The sequence below is a fragment of the Centropristis striata genome, chromosome 18 (genome assembly GCF_030273125.1).
Source record: "Centropristis striata isolate RG_2023a ecotype Rhode Island chromosome 18, C.striata_1.0, whole genome shotgun sequence".
Lineage (NCBI taxonomy): Eukaryota > Metazoa > Chordata > Actinopteri > Perciformes > Serranidae > Centropristis > Centropristis striata.
In genome coordinates this window covers 13,684,589-13,705,716 of record NC_081534.1, presented here as the reverse complement: position 1 = coordinate 13,705,716, position 21,128 = coordinate 13,684,589, and the positions used below count along the sequence as shown (strand labels likewise).

At 39.8% G+C, this 21,128-nt stretch overlaps 1 protein-coding gene across 1 annotated transcript; it reads right to left on the bottom strand.

Annotated features, from left to right (window-relative positions):
• Positions 1-12,036: 12,036 nt before the first annotated feature.
• Positions 12,037-19,262, bottom strand: aldh8a1 (aldehyde dehydrogenase 8 family, member A1). Its single transcript, XM_059355723.1, has 7 exons — positions 19,027-19,262; positions 18,030-18,177; positions 16,342-16,497; positions 15,379-15,528; positions 15,017-15,273; positions 13,674-13,835; positions 12,037-13,205 (listed from the first exon to the last, which is right to left on the bottom strand). Exons 1-7 carry the CDS (start codon positions 19,159-19,161, stop codon positions 12,753-12,755), a joined length of 1,461 nt encoding a protein of 486 aa, XP_059211706.1. The 5' UTR covers positions 19,162-19,262; the 3' UTR covers positions 12,037-12,752.
• Positions 19,263-21,128: the final 1,866 nt, after the last annotated feature.

Sequence of the window (21,128 nt, the reverse complement as noted above, 5' to 3'; positions counted from 1 at the left end):
CCATTTTATGGCTAATGTTTGTAATAAAATAAATTTTAATGCCATTTTCACTCATTTCAGGAAAAAAAAAAGGCTTTCCCCTTTAAACTCCTTCACAGGGTTAAGTATTCACAACATAATAAACTACTGTTGTCTACTGTTAATCAAATGTCCTGTGAGGATAAAGAACTGGTGGGACTCTTTACGTAAGAGGAAAAACCAGCTTTGATCATATCAGACATACACGCCAGCCAACGAGCATGACACACAGAAAAGGTTCATTGTCCGCCCACGAAGCAGTCACATTTATGACAGCATACGGCTAATTAGTGAAATTAAATCAAATCATTTTATTTTCCCCTGGGACTGTTTAGCTGCGTGTGTGTATTTGTAATAATGGACATGGACAAGGCCAAAGCAGCAGAAGAATCCCCGGAAAGTGTCCCTTTCTCTCTGCTCTGAGTCAGGAAATGCTCTAAGACAAGGCCTTATTGTCACGAAAAGCCTTGAACGAGGCAGCAAGTAGTGTGTGTGTCAGTGTTTGTGTGTGAAGAGTCAATGTACTACTGAAATGATCGTACTGAACTAGAGTGGCCTTGCTCTGATTCAATAGGTAAATATTAGGTGTGTGTGATGCAATCGCCCTACATTTTAAATTATGGAATATACACATGCATAGAGATGAATAGATTTTTTTTTTAAATAGCAACTTGGATAGTTAAAAATGTCAGTTATGTTAGGAGTTACTATGTGTTTATTATCTATGTCACCCATGTGACTGGGGATCACTGTTGTCAGCCTGGTCGGTCATGAACAGGAAACGAATGTAAACAGACAGAGAGGTCACATGGCGCCTTTTTGTCATGTGCCAGGAAGGTCAGCCACTCTTTGTGTAGTTAGGCGTGTTTGATCTTTTGTGGCCGTGTTCCCAGAGGCGGTGTGTCTCCAGTTGACCAATAAAATGACAGGAAAGGGTGCAAGCCTTAAAAACAAAACGATGTATGGGGTGAAGAGACAGATGAACAAGCAGAGGTAGAATGAAATAAAGAGGCAGGTGGGGCCAAAAGACTGAAAGACTAGTTGACACTTGCAGACAGAAGACAAAGGTGTGATTGGTGGAGAACTCTGGAAGTTGATCTTTAGCCCTTCATTACTCATAGTCATTTATAAACAACATATAAAAAAAGAATAAAAGGTTTTTAGCGATACACTATAATTTAGTTTTAGGTGTGTCAAACAAACTGACAAACAAATTCAATTCATTGGTCCAGTTGATCGCCGCAGCCATCAGCCGAGATTTAGGTTAATGTTTGGGACAGCTTTGCTGTCAAAGTACATCCACTAAAAGTGTTTGTTTTTGCCACTGATGGGCTCTGGTTGTTATAAGAAGTGTCTGAGACCAAAGAAATGCCTTTTTGTTAAAGAGTAAAATCTCTTTTCTTTCACCTGAAACAGCAGCTTTATCGATGTCACCAAATACACCAGACTCTATTGACGAAAACAGTCATTTTAGGTGACACATTCAAAGTTTCCAGAAACAAAATAAAACTCCCAAAACCATCTTGGCTAGTCTTTTTAACTGTTCCAACAATCACCAACACCAATTCTGGTCAAAAATAAACTCTTAATTTACCCCCTATGAGTTTTATTTTGAATTAAGTGTGTTTTGTGGCATGGTATGGTATGTTTGTCGAGTGCGATATAGCTGCTGTTTCTAGTTAAACAAAATAATTTTACTCCAACAAAAAGGCCTGTCTCTGTAAGTGTTGTTAATTTTATGCACTGTTATAAAATATATAATTATATAATTATCAGTATAATTTTAAACTAGGCTACTGTTTCTAAGCTCTATTAAGGGTATTAAAGTACTATTACTACTACTGCTGCTGCTGCTATTTATATCTTTCTCCTGCTCTGTCAGTAGCACATTTAAATTTATCTTCCTATCTATTCTCTTACGGTTTCTATTTCTGTCAATCATTTCCATTTTCCAAACACTTTTCCTTTGTTTACGTGGGAGGACTGAGAAGAAGCTCCAGCAGGCTATGAACTGAAACGTGACTGAAAGAAAGTTTTTCAGGCAGGAATTGCAAACTAAAACATGGCTAGGAGGGAGGATTTTGTTTATTCTTGTGTGTATATATATGTGCATATTTTTGTGTATGTGCAGACAAATGCTTACCTGGACAATGGCCTGAGGACTCGGAGGCCAAACTGGGCCATCTGGTCCTCCAGCCCTGAACTGACCAGTCAGCATTAAGTAGGCAACTCTTCCTCTCTGCGTCTCTCTTTTTCTCTCCCTCTCTTCTCCTTATGCACACACATATCCACCCACGCACTGACAGACAGGCCTCGGCTCTGTGCGGTCTCAGCGGAACTCTGATGGCCTTTGTGAGGCAGCCCTGCTGGAGGCGACAGGCCCTGCACACTGTTCCACCGTGACATGTTGGCTTCGTTATTCCCTCCATTCAGGGGAGGATTTGGTGTCATCCTTCCCCCTCTGCGTGGAAAATGAAATCAAGCTTTGAGAGCCTTTTCCCAGAGAGACCTTAATGCCATGAGGTATATTTTTAAAGAATCTATTGTAGAGAATTTGAATTCATATATTCATGGTATGCAGCAGAGAAGCCCAGAGTGGGAGCTTGTCAGGCTAAATGTCTTTCCTGGTCAAGAAATTTCAAGTAACATAAAGGAATGTTGGTTTGGATCAGAGTGATTTGGTTGCACCAGATATTCATGAATTCATGACTAAGACTGTTGTTTAATTAGTTCCTACAGTAAATTCTTAGTATCTACTAGTTAGCTTCAAGCTAGTGACTTGCTAAATTGGGTTGCATCACTAAAAGGCATACTTGGTAGTTCTACTCATTTCTTCGTCGAATCCTCACTTTTTGTGTTAAATTTATCTATACGGAGCTCCCCCTAGAGCTCTGGGGTGTATATTTCACAACACTGAAAAAAACTCACTTGCAGCAACCCTCTACCTTTCTACCACTGGCCATGTGCATTTCATTGCATGTCATCGGAGCCAGCAGAGTAACATCTAGGTTCTGAGTTATTAGCATACAATATTATGTAGCACCGTAAGGCCCAAAGTGAAATGCAATTCTGAATTTGTCCCATATAGGAGACATACAGTGCACGAATACATAACCTCAGTTGTCTGCCGAGTTGCCGCAGAGATAGCAATAACCCAATGCAACAATCAATAGCAATCCAGCTGCTACTGAAAACAAGCGTGTTTGCTTGCTTTAGCTCTTGCCATTCCGCAAACGCCAAACCGAGGTTCACTCTTGGCCGGTCCCTCGCTCTCTTCCTCTCCCTAACCTCCTTTGCTGACAAGAGTTTCTTAGGTGTTTTTGGTAGCTCAGCCATGACGAACATTTAATAGTGCGAACATGAACAGCTTGTTCTTGTAGCTAGCCGGCGTGACTAAGCGGTGCTTGACGGGGGCTTGTGTATGGAGAATTGCCATGAAGCGTTTCGTTTTCTCGCTCATTCTTGCGTCTTGCGAGACTTCAGATCCCGGGACGCAGATTTTGCAAGGCTGGTTTTCTACTGGGAGAAAACTTACATCTGTAACTTCCGGTAGCATTAGGATACAAGCTAGCATTACTTTTGAAAAAAGGCAGTTTTAGGTGGTCAAAAAGATGTATCAAATCTTGAAATTACTTTCTTGTATTTGTATAGGCACACATTGAGAAATATGTGTTGCAGAGTTTGAAGTATTCAAGCAGTTTAGAATTAGCGGGAAATATCCAATTATGCTTACATAGTCAGGTCATTAAGCATGTTACAATTTTAGGCATGTGTCACCTATTAGCAAGCTAACGTTAGCTTTGTCAGTTGGGTCACTAATTGTAGTGTAGCTACCTGGCAGTCAGTGGGTGAAAATATTTAGTAACAGTTTATCTTTATGTAAGAGCTAGTTTGTGTGGTTCAGCGCTTTAATTAATTGATTTGACATGGTAAAAACGTACACTATAATGGGAAAAACACTTTTTTGGACAACATTTTTGTGTCCAATTCCTTGAGATATACTTTAATCCTGTGGACTATTTTTCACAACAGAACAGTTTTAACTTACTTTTATAAATAATATGCTAAAACATCTCGTTATTTTTTATTAACTAGCTGACTATTGTATTTTCCATCTGTTCACCTTTGAAGATTAAGTGACTCCCAGTGAAAAGACCCCTGAACCAAATATACTAACCTGAAAGGTCAGTTGTCTGCTTCCATTGAAACTCTTTAATTAAGGCTCAATAAATCTAGAACATGCAGTCACCCAGGGCTGAACAGATCCAGATACATTTGAAATGTGAAGGATAAGATATATTGAACACAGAGGTTAAATAATATTATTTTATGTCTGTCAGACAGTCGTTTGAATTAACAAAGGCAGTAACCATGAACTATGGAGTCTATTTTATCTGGCTTCAAAAGGTATCAATAGGTTGTTTGGTCCACCTTCTACCTCAACCATTCATGTGAGCCATTTATGCACGTTATCAAAACATGATTATACCACATAGAAGAGGTCATTCACAACACGTATCGACACATGTTACAATCACATGAAATGCACTATAAAAAGAACAAGGTATGGGCTTATGTGAAAGACATTCATCATCATGTCAAGCATTGGATAATGTAGGGCAGATCGTCCCACACTAAGCACACACTCACACAGTTCTACTCACAATGACTGATTACCTGCATGACGGCCATATATGTGTCAACATGTTCAGTATTTCATTCCCCAGTGTCAGATGAGAGCGGTTAGGTAACCAAAGCAGAGGCAGTGTCAGGCACGCTGACCTACAACACCAGTGACTCGTCTCATTCTGCTGCCTACCTTGTGCCACTGTACTTCAGCTTGAGCATCTTACATGAGCAAACATTGGGGAAACATGTTAATGTTGGTATGACAACCTGAACAATTCTGAAATAGATGTTTTTTTTATACAAATGTATTAAATTTGTCCTTATCTACCTTATTCTAATTGGTGGTACTGTGGAATAATTATAGGTTGTGTCAAAAAGGTAATAGTCAATTTGCAAAATTGGTGAAAACTCTCTACCTGACAACCTATCCTAACCTCAACCATTCAGGGTCAATGTCTAACCTTAACTGTTTTGCAAGAGTTTCAGATATCTAGGATTACCGTCTTTGCATGTCCATGATTATTATGGGTGTAATTTCCTGTGACGTAGCTGAAGTAGCAGTATGCTGGTGAGTCCAAGTGGCTAACCATGGCAGCTAACTGCTAACGGCGAAAGTTAAATAAGTAATTCAGCAATTTCAATTAAAATGCTGTATTATTTTTATAAACATATTTAAAGGGATAATTCAGATTTTGAATGTGTGTATGTGTGAGGTACTTATGTATTATGTGGAAGGCCGGCAGGCGAACTGTACTGTTGTTGATGGGTGCTGCAAGAAAACATGTTTTAGCCACCTGAAAAAAAAAGTGTACTTTATATTTTAACTGCTTTACCTTGTAGCCCTTTCCAATGAACTGCTGTTATATCAATCTAGGCTATCTTAAAAGCCACCAGACTCCTTTGACAAAAACAGTAATTTTACCTTGAAAAACAAGGAGTTGCTGGTTTATCACTGCCAACCATTAGTTTTGGTTCAGTGACAGGATGCACCACTAATCCCACATATAATTAACACAGATATCATGGGGGCTAGGAAAAAGGTAGAGAAATCAACAGGACAGAACAGCTGATTGGAAAGTCATGCGTAAAACACTTCAGTAGATTCTTGTGCCTTCCAATCCTTTCAATGTTTGTTTAACAATGAAAGGATTTGGGTGTGCCATATTGCAAAAAAGAGAAAAGAAAGTGTCTCCTTTTTGCAACCCTACAGGCCCTGAGGACAAGCATGTCATTTTTCAGCAGTAACCTGTAGGTTAAGTTTATTTAAACCCACTGCAACAACAGTCTTTTTTACTAAACCCAGCCTCATATAAACTCTTTTGTGTCACTTCTTTTCTGTGATCTTCTTGTATTTCAGGCTGAGCTTTGTATCAGTGAACTGTGTAAACATCTAATATTTCCATACTGACCTGGTTTCTCTATATTGTTTGCTTTGCTGTGGTTGAGCAGAGCTCTCACGTACACTTGTATCTTCGGTAGTTATGCAAACTTGTCTTATGGAAATGGCCTCAATATGGGGACATGCACTAGAAATGAACAAATACTGCTGCAAACAGACAGCCTGTGCTCAGTGCAAAGGACTGTGAGAAGGTCATTCCTCTTCAGTGGTTCATTGGTTTGTCAGGCACCAATTACAAAAAGGTGGATGTGGTAGCAACAGCACGTCTTGTCCACCAGGAAAACTCATCCCCAGCTACATCACAGCTCAGTTTAATCTCCTTAGAGGTACATATACTTCTATTATGTTACTGAGGGAATGAGAGACTATAGCTCTTCCTTAATGGGTGTAGAGAATTCCCAATGGCGAAAGATAATGAGCAGGGAACCACTTCAAGATAGACAAACTATTTATTGAAGCATGAATTATTGCTGCCGAGGGAGTTGAATTGTAATGCCTAAAAGTGTGCTTATATTTTATAGCCATATTTAGACAAAATGCAGCACATTTCTTTTCTAACTGTCGACATACTGTATGTATCGTTATTTTAAGTCAAAAGCCAGAATATAATTGTCTTGTAGTTATTCGGATACAATCCCACTGAACCTTCCAATTTCACTCCTTTTCTGTCACAAAACATTGTCTTATTTCTTTTTCACTTTGCTATTCAGAGTGCAAGAATGGATTGGAAACATTTCAAATGCAATACCAGATCTGCAGGCAGACCCAGAACTCTGCACATTGTTGTCATAATTACAGTACATAACCTGGTTTTTACTGACACGTGTTTTCACTGTGCTCCATTTAATACGAAACACAAAAAGTCCTGCCCAACCATACGACAACCTTCTTCCCGTTAATCTTTAGCATCCATGCACTGTAAAACCTGCCGGTGCAGTTATTGAAGGCTAAAAAAATAATCCTGGTAGAACCTGTTTTAAAAATAACCGTAGTCTCATTTCATAACCAACCACAGTAGTGGAATAACCCTTTGTCCCATGATGTATTTACACAATATCAGAAAGTACATTGTGGATGTCTGCCCAAAGGTAGAATGGGACTTTGACTCTTTGTTACATTATTAGTGAACAAATACAGCCCAGATGGTGTAAAGTATCATGCTTATGTATAATTGGGATAAACACATAATTCATTCAATTTGTCAGCAAAAAAAATAGATCTAGGCCTTTGGCAACTACGGTGCAGAAATGTTATTCTGATCATATTAGCATAACAAAACTTGAGAGACAGCGAAGACCATGCCCTATCTGGCAATGTTAATGAAAGTAAAAAAGTAATTTGTGTATCCGCCCCATATGTTGGATTGCTCCAAATGTAATGGGTTCTCTTGTGGCCTATTCTACACCCTTCCACCAAGGACACTATGTCATTTTACTTCCCAACGCGATTCACTGCAAGGTTCTTGAATATGGTGTGCCACACCCCCCAGAAGTGATGTCATAACCACAGAACCTATAGAGAGCAAACGAAATGACGGATTTTTGTAGGCCAACCTACCAGGCCTCCCTAGGCCAAGTAATATCACCATGGGGTCTATTATGAATTAGCCTCATTGGCTTATGGGTCATTGCACAAAATAAACTCTGTGGCAGACACACGTTTCTGATGCTTACGCATTTTGTTCAGCAGGATAATCTTCACAAATGAACACCACTTTTATGGAGTTTCAAGCATTAATGCAGCTGACAGAAGTAGAAAGCTAACGTTATGCTATAGCTAACTACACCGCGGTTGCATTACTTCAGTGTCACCACCGTTATGCTTCAAGCTAACCAGTGGTTTTGAAAAGCTAGCGAAACCATACCCTGATAAATTATTTATTAACATGTTTTAAAATCTAAAAGAGGTTGTAAGAGCACTGAAAAACACAACAGGAGGCTGATGACACTTTATGTGCCATAAGACTACTGTAGTCTCATTTGGCCACTTGTTAGCAACCCCCATTTTAAGGACACCTAAAATGTGGGGACATTTACTAACATATTTTATGTCGTACAACAAAACCCGAAAACATCTCTTCAGCTTGTGTTCACCACAGACCTTATTTAAGGCTTCTAACCACTAACCCATTCAAAATCCTCATTGATTTTGAGAGGAGAGACCCCGGGGTGCTAAAATGCTAACTTACCTCCTGGTTTAAAAACTCATTCCTGTGGCGCCCTTTAGTTTTTATCTCATACTTGCTTATGATGAGCTCAGTGTTGATTTTTAGGGATGGAAGTATATCCATGTTAAGATAAAATTAATGAAGCTTAACTGTCCCACTTTTCCCATTTTACTTTACCAGTCTTCACTGTATTTCAAACTTAAACAATGCAGAAGTCACTCATATGTAGATTTCAGTTGGCAATGGTTCGTTTCCAAAACAAGTATGCAATGCAATAAAAATATTTGACGTGAATGCTGTTTATGAGTGCGAGTTTCCAATTCCAGTGTATAACTTGTCAGGGGAGAAGGGAATGTTGCCTTTTCTGTCAGCAAAATTCCACACATAGCGCCTTTGAAATGCAATCACTTCAATTAAACTAAAGGCAGAACAAATTTTCTTCTAATTAAAAATAAACATTAATCAAGGAGAAGAGTGCATATTTGTGGAAGGATAAATTCTGACTCATAACGACTCATCTTTGCAACCATGTGCTTGTCATATTCTTTTAAAATGTTACCTTGATAGGTACTGCATGTGTCATTTCTCCTTTTCAGACACTAACAGAGTCTGACATTCGGCTGCCAACATTTAGGCTTCTGTAGCCAAGAAACGCTCCCTCCCTCTCCACACATACACGTGGGGTTTCTCAGCTGAGTTTGCTTAACCTGCTTGAACCGCAGCATTTTCTCAGGACTCAGCTTCATCTCTGTGGGCTTATCTAACCACAAAACCCAAGCCGCCCGCTGTGGAAAATTCCCTCAACCCCGAATGTGACAGACGGCCTTGAGCGGCGGGAGCGCGGTGAGAGAAAGAGAGGCTAGTTGTGAGAAAGTGCAAGCCTACTGTGCGTGACACATGACATTAAAAAAAAGAGAGAGAAAAGGAGAAGGAAAGATGCCAAAGCCAGGATAAAGGAAATAGATGGGAAGAGTGAGAAGTGAGAACCACTGATTGCTGGTTTTGTCTCAAATGCTCCATTTTCTAGTCTGTTTCTCATGACCAAGAAAAGACCTTTCTCTTCTGTGACCAAGCCCACAGCCTGTGATTTGCACTCCGATTTCAGATGTCATACCGGGGACGAGGTTGTGTTGGTTTAAGCCATACATGTAAACAAAGCTGCCAATCTGCACAATCTGGGACACAAGGAAACATAATGATCCCAGGTCAAGTCAGGATTGGATTTCTCTGTCTGTTGCTTTTACTCTCGTTATCTGTCCCTCTCTCATGCACACACAAACCCTCTCCAAACAGAAAATGTTCCTGTGTATACATTTTTAATTGAAACACATAAAAAGATAACATTTGACAGACTTCTTGCACTGGGTTTTGTCCAACTGAAGAGAGAAAACGGCTGTTGGCTGTGACTGTTCTCTCCACATACATATCAATGAGAAGGCCCGCTACAGGAGGCCTATCACATCCCTGCAGCCAGCATGAAAACAGATCCTTTATATATTCTGGCAGGACAGATATTGCAGTTTCCTTGTGGTTTATTATAAGATGGAAGGATGCTCTATTTTCATTTCTCCCTGTGCCCGATAAGTGAGGTGAAAGTTAAATGCTTGATTTGGCTAAAGCCACCGGCGGTGGCCTCAAAGTCACGTATACGACGGGGCGAGACCTGCTTCACTGAGCCTTTTCCTTCTCAATGAAATGTCCGCAAGAGGCTGAGATGAAAGATAAATCAAGAAAAAAGGGCGGATATGGAGGGACATTAAATAATTGCTGACTTACTGTTCCCATTCCGTTTGTAAGATTATGACTTGGTGTGTGTATGTGCTGGTGCAATGAAACACGTTGCTCCAGACCTCCTAACCTTACTTTTGGGTGGGATCCATTTCATCACACGCTATGTTCTAGGAAGCCACAGCAGCGTGTGTGTGTGTGTGTGTGTGTGTGTGTGTGTGTAATCATGCAGCATGACATAGCACAATAGTGTTCCCTAGCCAAAACACAGAGGGTGGGACACACATACACACTGCTTCTGTGGTAAATGTCACATACACCTCACCGGGGGGGACGTGATTTTACACACTCACGTGTAACGGATAGGGCGAGTCCCTAGTGTGCCCCTCTTTGCCTAAACTGGCACGTGGGAGGTTCAGATGGAGCAGAATGCAACACCCACACATGCTCATATGCATGCACAATGCGCCACACACAAGCCTCATCTCACGCTGCATTAATTAAGTCATGATCAGATGTTTAGCAAGGTGAGGAGACATCTTTAATTGGGAGCAAAGAGGGAAGGGGGAGTGTGCTGGAAAACGTGATCAGGAGGAGGATGAAACAGGCTGCTGAGGATGGTTGTGGACGGCAGACTTCAAAGACTTCAATTCTGCATGTACTGCCTGTCAAGTGACTTACTATTTAAAGGGGGAGTTCAGTTTTGTTGAATGAGGTACTTATCCACAGATCAGTGTATTAGCTACAGTAGGTGGGGGTCAGCACGTACCGTTTGGAGAAGCAGGCAGGAGTAGTGACATGGAAGTTGAGCAACATACTGCTGTGGACAGGGGCAGCTAATACAACCCCACTTCAAAATATCCAAACTATCCCTTGATTTAAAGTTGGTATTGCCTTTTTTCTACCATGTCAGAAATAGAAATACACAGTGGAAATGTAACAGATTTTACATAATTTCAGTCCTCCACTTTGGGTCAAACTAAATCTTGACAGATGCATAGATTTGTTACAAATATACTTGTGCCTTTGTAAGATGAACTGTAATAACTTTGGCTATGCCCTAACTTTTCATTGCTCCATCATCAAGTCAAAATCTGTCAAATACCGCTTTTATGTGGTGTCAGAATAATCAGAAAGATTATTTCCTGACTTGAAAACAACATCATGGAAAGTAGGCCAAAATTTTGGCAAACAACTTGCCAAGTTGTATCATTTTACACAGAAACATGGTGGATGAAAGCATGCATGGTTGACACATATTGCATATCAATTTTTTCTCACATTGAATTTGTAATATGGTACGAGGTATTAAATGTTAGTTGCGGTCCATGTAGAGTGACCCAAATTTGTTAGGAAAGTTATTTATTCACACAATCACTTCTAGGTCTGATCAAGCAATATACTGAAGTTTGGGGGAATTAAAGTGTTGTTTAAATGCTATAATAGCAATAAAATACAAATGATCTTCTTAGTAGCATCCATAATGTTTCCACATTATGACTAAATAATAATATTAAATTTGATTTATATAGCACTTTGTAAGGTACTCAAAGTAACTTAAAGCTTATGCACACCAAAGTTGCAAGACAAGTTTGCAGCTCAGGAAATGGGACCATCTGAGGTATAATGAATGTTTAATGACTATATTCCTGCAAAACTGATCACATTTACATTAACCTCAACTGTACTTTGAGTTTAGTACTAATTAGCAATTGTTAGCATGCTAACTTGAGTTAAACAGTACACTCAACTTGATGTATTTCCTAGTCCTCTCTCCAAACATGTTGTCCAATACAACACGGGACAGTTTTGCACTTATTGACTTTCCTTACATCAGCAGGTCAGACATGAAAACAAGTCACTGTAAAACACTGTGTACATGAGCTCTGCATGACGCAAAACAGAGCAGACTTTGACCAAGTGCCCACAATTACACCACAACATATGAAGTGAAGTACAAAGTGTCAATCTGTCAGCAGACCTGATTATTCCACTGACATCTATCTTGCTTTATCGCTCTAGAAGATTTACGGCATTCCTCAGAGAATGATGACATAACTTAGAACGTGAACATAAAAACACACTGAACTACATGTGGTATTTATATAAGGCTTTAATTTTGGACAACAGCCGTGTTACAAAGGAGCTGAAGGAATACCTGAACAGTCATAAACTACATTTGCCAATGATTTGCTTTTTGGGTTTGGTTTGCTTGAGGCACATACAGGTCTTTGCTCGCTCTCTTTGTGTTTACCTGCTTCACCAGAAACCTTTTCACTAGACGATAATCAGTGTGCATACACCTTTAAAAAATAAAAAAAAATGTTACGTCCTGAACCGTCATGCAGGACACGAACCTGCAGTGTAAACTTTTAGAGGATGTTGGATTAAGCCGCTGTTCCTAACTTCATAAACTGTACTTTTGACTTCTTCTCTGGAAATGGGCATTAAATAGGTTTCTGCCTTATCTGGTTCCACCTTGTCTGGTCTGTACTTTTTTTTTTCAAAGCCCTAAAACGCACTTCTCTGTGCATTTCAACTCCTCAGAAGTAGAAGATGCTGGTTGGAAATATTCAGCACAGAACTAATAAAAAGCAGTGTAATTATTAAAGCGTTTTGCAGTGGTAAAGATTTCCTCCTCACCTGACATTTCTATTGTATCTCAGCTTGTTTACTTATCTGTATTGTTGCACTGTGAATTTCTCTGGCTTTTGTATTCTATAAATGTGATTTCATTGAAGGCTGAGGGATTGTCATTGAGATCCCTGAGGTTGATGAATGTCAAGAGACAAGCCATCTTTCTTTGGTCCCTCAGTGTTTGACTGTGATGGTCTTCACCTCGGTGAAGAAGTGGTACGAATCCTTCCCTCCCTCCCTCCCCACGCCAGAGTTCTTCATCCCTCCAAACGGCAGGTTCAGATCTCTCACCAGCCAGCAGTTGGTCCACACCATACCTGCCTGTAACTTATTGGCCACCCGGTGAATCTTCCCCACGTCCCGGGACCACACGGTGGCCCCCAGACCATAACGCACGCCGTTGCCCTTGGAGACGGCCTCGTCCTCTGTGTCGAAGCAGCTGATGCAGGTGACGGGGCCGAAGATCTCCTCCTGCATGACGCGGGAGCTGTCAGATACGCCTGTGATGACGGTGGCTGGCATGTAGTAGCCTTTGGCGTTGCGCTCAGGGAGGTGCAGCTGGTCAATTCCTTCGCCACAGTGGATGGTCCCGCCTTCAGATTTGGCGAGAGCGACGAAGCTTCGAACCTGCGGATCAATACGAAGAGGGATTAAAGTCTCTGGTTTGGGCTGTCATAATATCAGACTTTCATCATGGCAATTATTGTCATTTCTATAGAAAATTTGGGTAAAAATATCAGTCAATTCTTCATCTTTGACTTTGTTTAATATGCATTTTGTCTATATTTTGGCAAATAAATTACACTCAACTGCAGGGAGATGGAGAGTCTGTAACCATAACTACATAACAGTTTTTTCCCTCATTTTTAAACTGTTTTTAAGAAGCCTCTGATCAAGACTATAATGGGGGTAATACTGATGTAATACTGTTTGATATGGCACAGTAAAAGCCAATTATTTTGACTAGTTCATTTTGTAATTTTAATCCTTGTTATAAGGTATTTCAGCACAATAAAAAAAAATTGTTATTGGAACTTTACTTTTATTTTTAATGAGTCCTGTTGTTTCGCAGCATTAACACGTTCAGTTCATCACCTTCTCCAGGTGCTCTTTGCTGATGAGTGCTCCGTTTTGGTTGCTGGGGTCGGAGGGATCACCTGTCTTCCACTTCTTAGCTGCAGCTACAAACTTCTCCAGGAACTCTGAGTAAATACTCCTCTCCACATAAATCCTGCTGGTGCACAGGCAGATTTCTCCCTGACAAGGAAAGAAAGAGGATAGTGATTGTTTTCATGCATCTGCCTCATAAGAAAATATGATCTGTGAGCTCCCCCATGTGGACAAACCCTGGCACTGCATCCTCAATACATACAGACATAACAGTTCTTCATACGGATGACAGCCATTTTATTGTGATTAATTACGAGGATACAAATAAAAGCAATAGTCATGTAGCACTTTATAAAGTTTACAAGTACTTTAAATTTAAAAAACAGATAAAGAACACGACCAGATTAACTTGCTAGTTGGCCCCTGGGAAATTATGAGCTGCTGGGGTCATTTAAACCTTTTTCTTTTGTGCTTTGTTATATTTTTCTATGCTGGAATACTACCTTAAAAAAAGTTTAAAAAGTTAGTTTTTGACACATGGATTCTCCCAGGGCCTTGAGATGAGTATGGGCCAGTATTGACCCTTACTGGAAATGTTAAATCTTGTGGGAAAATGTTTATTTGCATTCTCATGAAGGGTTAGATGAAAATATTGACACTACTTTGATGCCTGTTCTGTTAATACCAGCGTAGCTTAGCATAAAGACTGGAAACAGAGGGAAACAGCTAGCCTGGCTCTGTCCAACCAGAACCTCTAAAGCTCAGTAATTGACATTTTGTTTGTAAAATTTGTGCAAAATCTGAAGTGTAGACAACAACAATTCAGTATTTTATGGGGTGTTATGTGCTTGAATTTGCCTGATACCAGTAATAAATATCAACTGCACTAACACTCAGTTTCTAGCTTCAGTCTGACATTGCCTCCAGTCTAATTGTTTTCTGTGGAGGAGGAACGATTTGCCCTAAGCAATCACCTTGCAATCAGCTAATTTCCCCAAATAAGCTGGCTTACCTCTGGTTCAGCCCTATACTAACTTGAATGGTTATAAATTACTTAAATCGTGACGCTCTTACAGACTTCCCAACTTCTATCGGATCAGGAAACTTTGTGGACTGTTTTTTTTTCTGTGTTTGAAGTGTATGAAACATATTTCCAAACACATTTTTTTTGGGGCTCCTGCAGATCTTGTTTACTCACAACTTTGTTTTGCCGGCCTTGAAAATAACACACCCTCACAAGAGTATGTAAAATGCAATACAAATAATGACAGTAACCAAAAGGCTTGAATCTAGTCTTAAAACACTCCCTGAGAATCTTCACTTCTTACCTGATTGGAGAAGCTGGATCGAATCGTGGTCCCGATGCACTGGTCCAGGTCTGCATCAGCAAAAATAATGGCAGGGTTTTTACCTCCCAGCTCCAGAGAGAGCTTCTTACAGTAGGGGGCGCTCCGCTCTGTGATGCGCTGGGCTGTTGCCGTGGAGCCAGTGAAGGAGATCAATGGGACCTCAGGATGGCCCACGAGGGCATCGCCTGCTTTCGGCCCAGTGCCAAATACGATGTTGACTACTCCTGGAGGAACACCTGCAGAGATACACAAGTTTATGCATGATATTATTACTCATTTTCAATAAAGGTATAATAGTTTATTATGTTATTGCTATTGCATTGTGGGTTCTGTAGTCGTACCAGCCTGCTGCATCAACTTGCACATCATCCAGGCGGTCACAGAGGTCATCTCGCTGGGTTTGGCCACCACCGTGTTGCCCATAGCGATTGCAGGTGCAACCTTCCAGGTCAGGAGGTACAGGGGCAGATTCCAGGGGCTGATCAGACCAGCTACACACACAACAACATCATTTCAAATCATATAAAGCACAAATATGAAATAAGAAGAGACTGAAGACCCTACTCTTTACTGAACACCTTCACTCTTGATCTACACCAGGGGTGGGCAACCTTTACTAACTAAAGAGCCACTGTTGGCCAAAGAAAAAGAGAAAATCGCGGAATGGAGCCGCAAACCTTATATTGAGCCTAAAATGAAAATTAAACAGCCTAATAAGTCTAAATTAGCCTACCAACATTATTAATAGTCATATTGAGCATTTATTTATATGATTTTGAAAACTAGTCTATCTCGAGGAACTAAAACTAAACTCAAAGTTGGCAAAACTTAAAGGTTAAGGCGCCGGGCCGGAGACTTTATATGCTGTAAAAAGGCTATACAATTTTACAATTGAGGAATACAAATAGCTTTTGGTCTACACCATTGATAAATGAACATTTTAATGTAAAAATAAGTATATAATTTTTTTTGTCTCAGCCACGGGGAGCCCCTGCAGACCGCCTAAAGAGCCACATGAGGCTCTGGAGCCACAGGTTGGCCACCCCTGATCTACACTGATGACTATGACAAGTATCGAACTGACCGCTCTTGCGACCTATAAAGCACTTGTGTCCTATTGGACTTGAACTTAACCCACAGCTCTTACTCTTGCTATGTTTCTTGACTTCATCCTTGCTTGTGTTGTATTACTCTCATTTGTACGTCGCTTTGGATAAAAGCTAAATGACATCGTATAATTGTAGTAGAGTTGTAGAATTGTAAATACATTGACAGGTTTGGATGCAAACACCCTGAGCTCTCACCCACTCCCACAGGACAGCGGATGGTGTAGTTCAGGCAGCCCATGTGGTCCATCTGGCTGCAGTCGTTGGTGTGGTGGAGCAACGACGACGCAAAGAAGCGGAAGTTGTACGCCGATCGGGGAATGTCCACAGTGCGTGCAAAGGTTTGTGTTTTACCTGTAATATCAGACCAGACATGTAGAATTTATGAAGAGCAGCGAAGAATGCAGCAACAGTTTACACACTTTTGAAATGTGAATATTCTGCAAGGAAAAACATGGCATCTCTACGATTATCACCGAAATTCAATTACAGTAAAACCAATGAGGTTGGGGTCGACAAGCAGAGCAACAGGAAGCCCCCTGTCTGGTCTCCAGGTAGAGGAAGTGGAGAGGGTGGTTGGCCTTTGCCCTTTTGGATATGAAGTGCCATCTCTTTATCATTATAGACAGAAACATTATCTAATATATATATATATATACATATATATATATATACATACATACATATATATACATATATATATACATATACATATATATATATACACATATATATATACATATACATATATATATACATATACATATATATATACACATATATATATACATATACATATATATACATATATACACATATACATATATATACACATATATGTATATACATATATATACATACATATAGATATATATGTGTGGGTGTGTGTGTATATATATATATATATATATAAACACACACACACATACATACATATGTACATATATATGTATACATACACATATATATACACACATTTATAGCACTGTGCAAAAGTCTTAGGCAGGTGTGAAAAAAATGCCTTGAATTGATGCTGGTTTGAATGTAAAGGGTGGTCATCACACCAGATATTGATTAGATTTAGATTTTTCTTCTGTTCACTCACTTTGCATTTTGTCAATTGATTAAAAAAAAAAACTATTACCATTTTTATTTCTGCATTTTTTCCACATCTGCTTAAAACTTCAAAAGTACAGTGTGTGTCTCACTCTCGACATTGTAGCACTTTGAGATTTTGTTTAAAATGTAAATTGTGTAACAAATAAAATGTATTATTATTATTATTATTATTATAACTAGATTACAAAAGTCACTGCTTTTTTTGGTGTTAATACATATATTTAGAATCGTGCAATGTAGTCGAATGTTCATGTTTAACTTGTTCAGCTGTATTATCCTTGTTTTTATGCATACAATCGCTTGGCCTAAAAAGTTGTTTCTGATTTTGAATGATTTGATCATTTAATTCTTTTAAGAAAGGAAAAAGCCAAATATTTTATGGTTCCAGCTTCTCAAATGTGAGATTTTGCACCTTTTTCTAAGAACTGAAAATTTAAACGTGTCAAAAATGAAATAAAACAAAGTGCAGTCATTTGCAAATCCTTTTTAACATATATTCGATTAAAACTGTACAAAACTATTTTATGTTCTAGCTGATAAACCTTTGTTTTTGTAAAAATATACTGTGAATAACTTTAGATTTTGGACTGAAATGTTGATGGATACTTTTCATATTATCAGTTACAGGAGCTGCTAGTAAAGCTTTTGAAATTTAAAATATAAATGAAATAAGTGAAAGGTTTAAAAAATGCAATCGTATTCATTTTGACCCACTGACCCAGAGCTACAGACTAAATGGCACAACATGTTAAAACAGAATAAGACACCTTGGTCTCTGGACTCAGCTTGGACCAGCTCCTCCAGGTGTTCGTCTATCAGGTCGGCCAGTTTGTTGAGGACCTCAGCTCGCTTCTCTTTGCTGGTGGCGGACCAGCCGGCGAATGCTTCTTTAGCTGCTGCCACCGCTGCGTCCACCTGGTGGCAGTGAGAGATTAGCATATTGTTCTGTGTGACACTTAGCTGATGCTTTTCTACCACAGTGGTTCCTGAGATGGGGGTCAGGAACCCCCCCAAGTGGTCCCAAGATAAATCTGACTATCAGAAGAGGATTAAAAGAAAATGTGAAATAAAATTATGTTCGCTTTTTTTTTTTAAGTTGCCACTGATTTTCTTGTGAAATACTGGAACTCCCTCTCTGCGTGAAAACTCAGGTTCACATTGAGGCCTCATTATGCGCAGAGGGGTCACAAGGAGGATCACAAGATCGTTATTCCTTCCTTGTTTAATGATTACTTCACTGTTGTCTCTGCAAAGAGCAAAGGTGCGTCTGACAGATTGCAAAACAATCATACATAATATAAACTGGTTTAAAATGCAGCAACAATAAATACACTCCAAATAGTAACAGTAGTTGTAATAAAAAGCAATCCAGCTCAAAATACCTGCAATAAAGACTACCATTGTAAAGTTTATGAGGTGTTATTATTTAAGAGTGGGACAAAAGGGCACATGAAGAAAAAAGACAACATGATGAGTCATATAAAAAAAGACTTAAAGAAAACACAGCAGACCAAAGAGGAACAGAACAGCTGGAAAATGACCTCCTGCAATATTTCTTAACATTTGTGGTAAATTCTGATATTACCCCACCGCAGTGAAAGACTCAGCTTCAGAAATGTATCACTGCAGGGCTTTTGCAGTGAAGTAAAGCAGCCTTGCCTATAAATTTTAGTCATTTGTTCTCAATGCAATAAAGACTACTGCAGAGAAAGTATTAAATGCACAGTGCAGGTTTATAAAAAATCAAGGAGATATACTGCCCACCTCCTCCTTGCCGCTGTCTGGCACTCGGCAGTAGACCTCCCCGGTGGACGGGTCGTAGGAGTCGATGTGGCTCCGACAAGGGACGAACTTCCCTCCGATGAAGTTCTCCAGAACCAGGTGTGAGCTGTTCGCCATGGCTGCAGACGGATGATTTCAACCTACTACAACGGGCTGGGAGAATGAATGACTGCTGAGGGCAATGACTGAGCACATGAACCCAACTGTGAAGGGAAGTTGGGCTGAGCTGATCCTCCCACACTGTACAGGTCACTCTGCTCAACGCTGGCAGCGGTGGGCTAATTATTCTCCCAGGCACCAGGTAATCCAAGGTCCCATCCATTGCTACAGATAAGAGCTCATTAAACAGATCAATTTGAGTTTTCAAAGGAGGTGTGCAAATCAAGTACAAGGTTGTTGTTTTTTCCACAAATAAACCATTTGGTAGCAGTATACACATCAGAATCAGTAGCGTACTAAATTAACAAAAACACATTATAAAAGGTACAGCTCAGATAAAATCAAATATCATGATAATTGTGACCTTGATATCAATATTTACGATGGTACTGTAGGGTTGACTTTTTGGGACTTAGGTTTGACAAACTGTTTACACAATGAGACTTTTGATAAATAATCAGTAATGGGGATATAATGACGAAAGATCCTTTCAGACTGCAGTTTCAAGCCACCTGTGACGTTTTTCCTTCAGTCTGAACGTCTCAGAGGCGCAATGGGGGACCATGTGATCCTGGCTCTTTACCGCCATCGAAAGTAGTCACAGAGGTGTATAAATTGGCTGTTCGAGGCGGGATCAATGTGAACTGGAGTAGACGGCAAGACGGAAAATATGTGACGTGTGTTATTTGTCCGACCGACGCGACCAGAGTATGGCAGGGCTGACACATAGAGACAGACAACCATTCACGCCGTCAGTCAAACCTGCTGACAATTTAGAGTCAACAGTTAAACCTAGGCTGCTTGTCTTTGGACTGTGGGAGGAAGCAGGAGGACCCGGAGAGAACCCACTCTGATGTGGGGTTAAGTCAAATGCAAAACAACTTTGCTCGAGTGTCTCTACAGCGAGCAACAGCATGATATGCAGATCTTTAGTTATTGTTCTGAAAAAACTACTAGATTATTGTGCACACTGCTCTGTTACACTGCACTACCATCTCCTTCCACTGTGTTACAAGATGTCAGATTGCAATGTGAACGGATGCCAAAATTACACCATTAAGGAATCAATATGAAAGTGCTATGGTGACATGATGGCAGATCACATTACGAACATTTGAGGAAACGCAGAATGAATCGAGCTGTAGCAGGTATAGCAAAATAAGCACATCTAGAATAGTTTGGTAACAAATTAAGCCTTTAAAACCAGGAAAAGACAACAATTATATTTTATGGTATCCAAAATCTAAGACGATAACTAGTCTCATATCATTCTATCAATTAAATATCGATATATTGCCCAGCCCTAGGTATGATAGCACGGATCCATAGCATTCAAAAAACTTAAATAAAGCAGACTTACTTTTCAAAAGTATTTTCAGCCATGAAACAGAGTAGAAGTGCTTCTGGGTCTTTGTGATCACATACAGGTGTTCTGTGGATACTTCAGGTGAGCTGTGCTTTTTTTCGGTTTCTTTATTAATGGTAATTTTAAACCCAACAATGTGCCTGATTGTTTTGGAAGGTGAGTCACATTTTATATGTTTTGAGATCATGCAATGGAGCCCTTCATAGAGGAAAAGAAAGCACAGTATTTTTAAAGTGAACCAAATAAGGCATAATACGTCAGAATAAAAGCGAAGGCTGAGTTCTCTCTTGGCCTTGGAAATAGATGCGACATGAGGCATGATTGTCTTCAAACCACACGCACCGAAACAAGTCAAACTGCATCTGCTGATTGAGATCATGTGATGTGATTGAAAGCTGCAGAACAGATACTAAATGGACCTGAAGGTTAGATAAGCACAGCAGGCATGTAGTATCAGGTTTCAGTGACCTGCCGCAGGTCAAGTCACTGTGCTTTAAGACTTTCTTTCTGTAAAAGATTAACTTTTCTTGCCAATATATCACCTCCAATAAAGCAGACT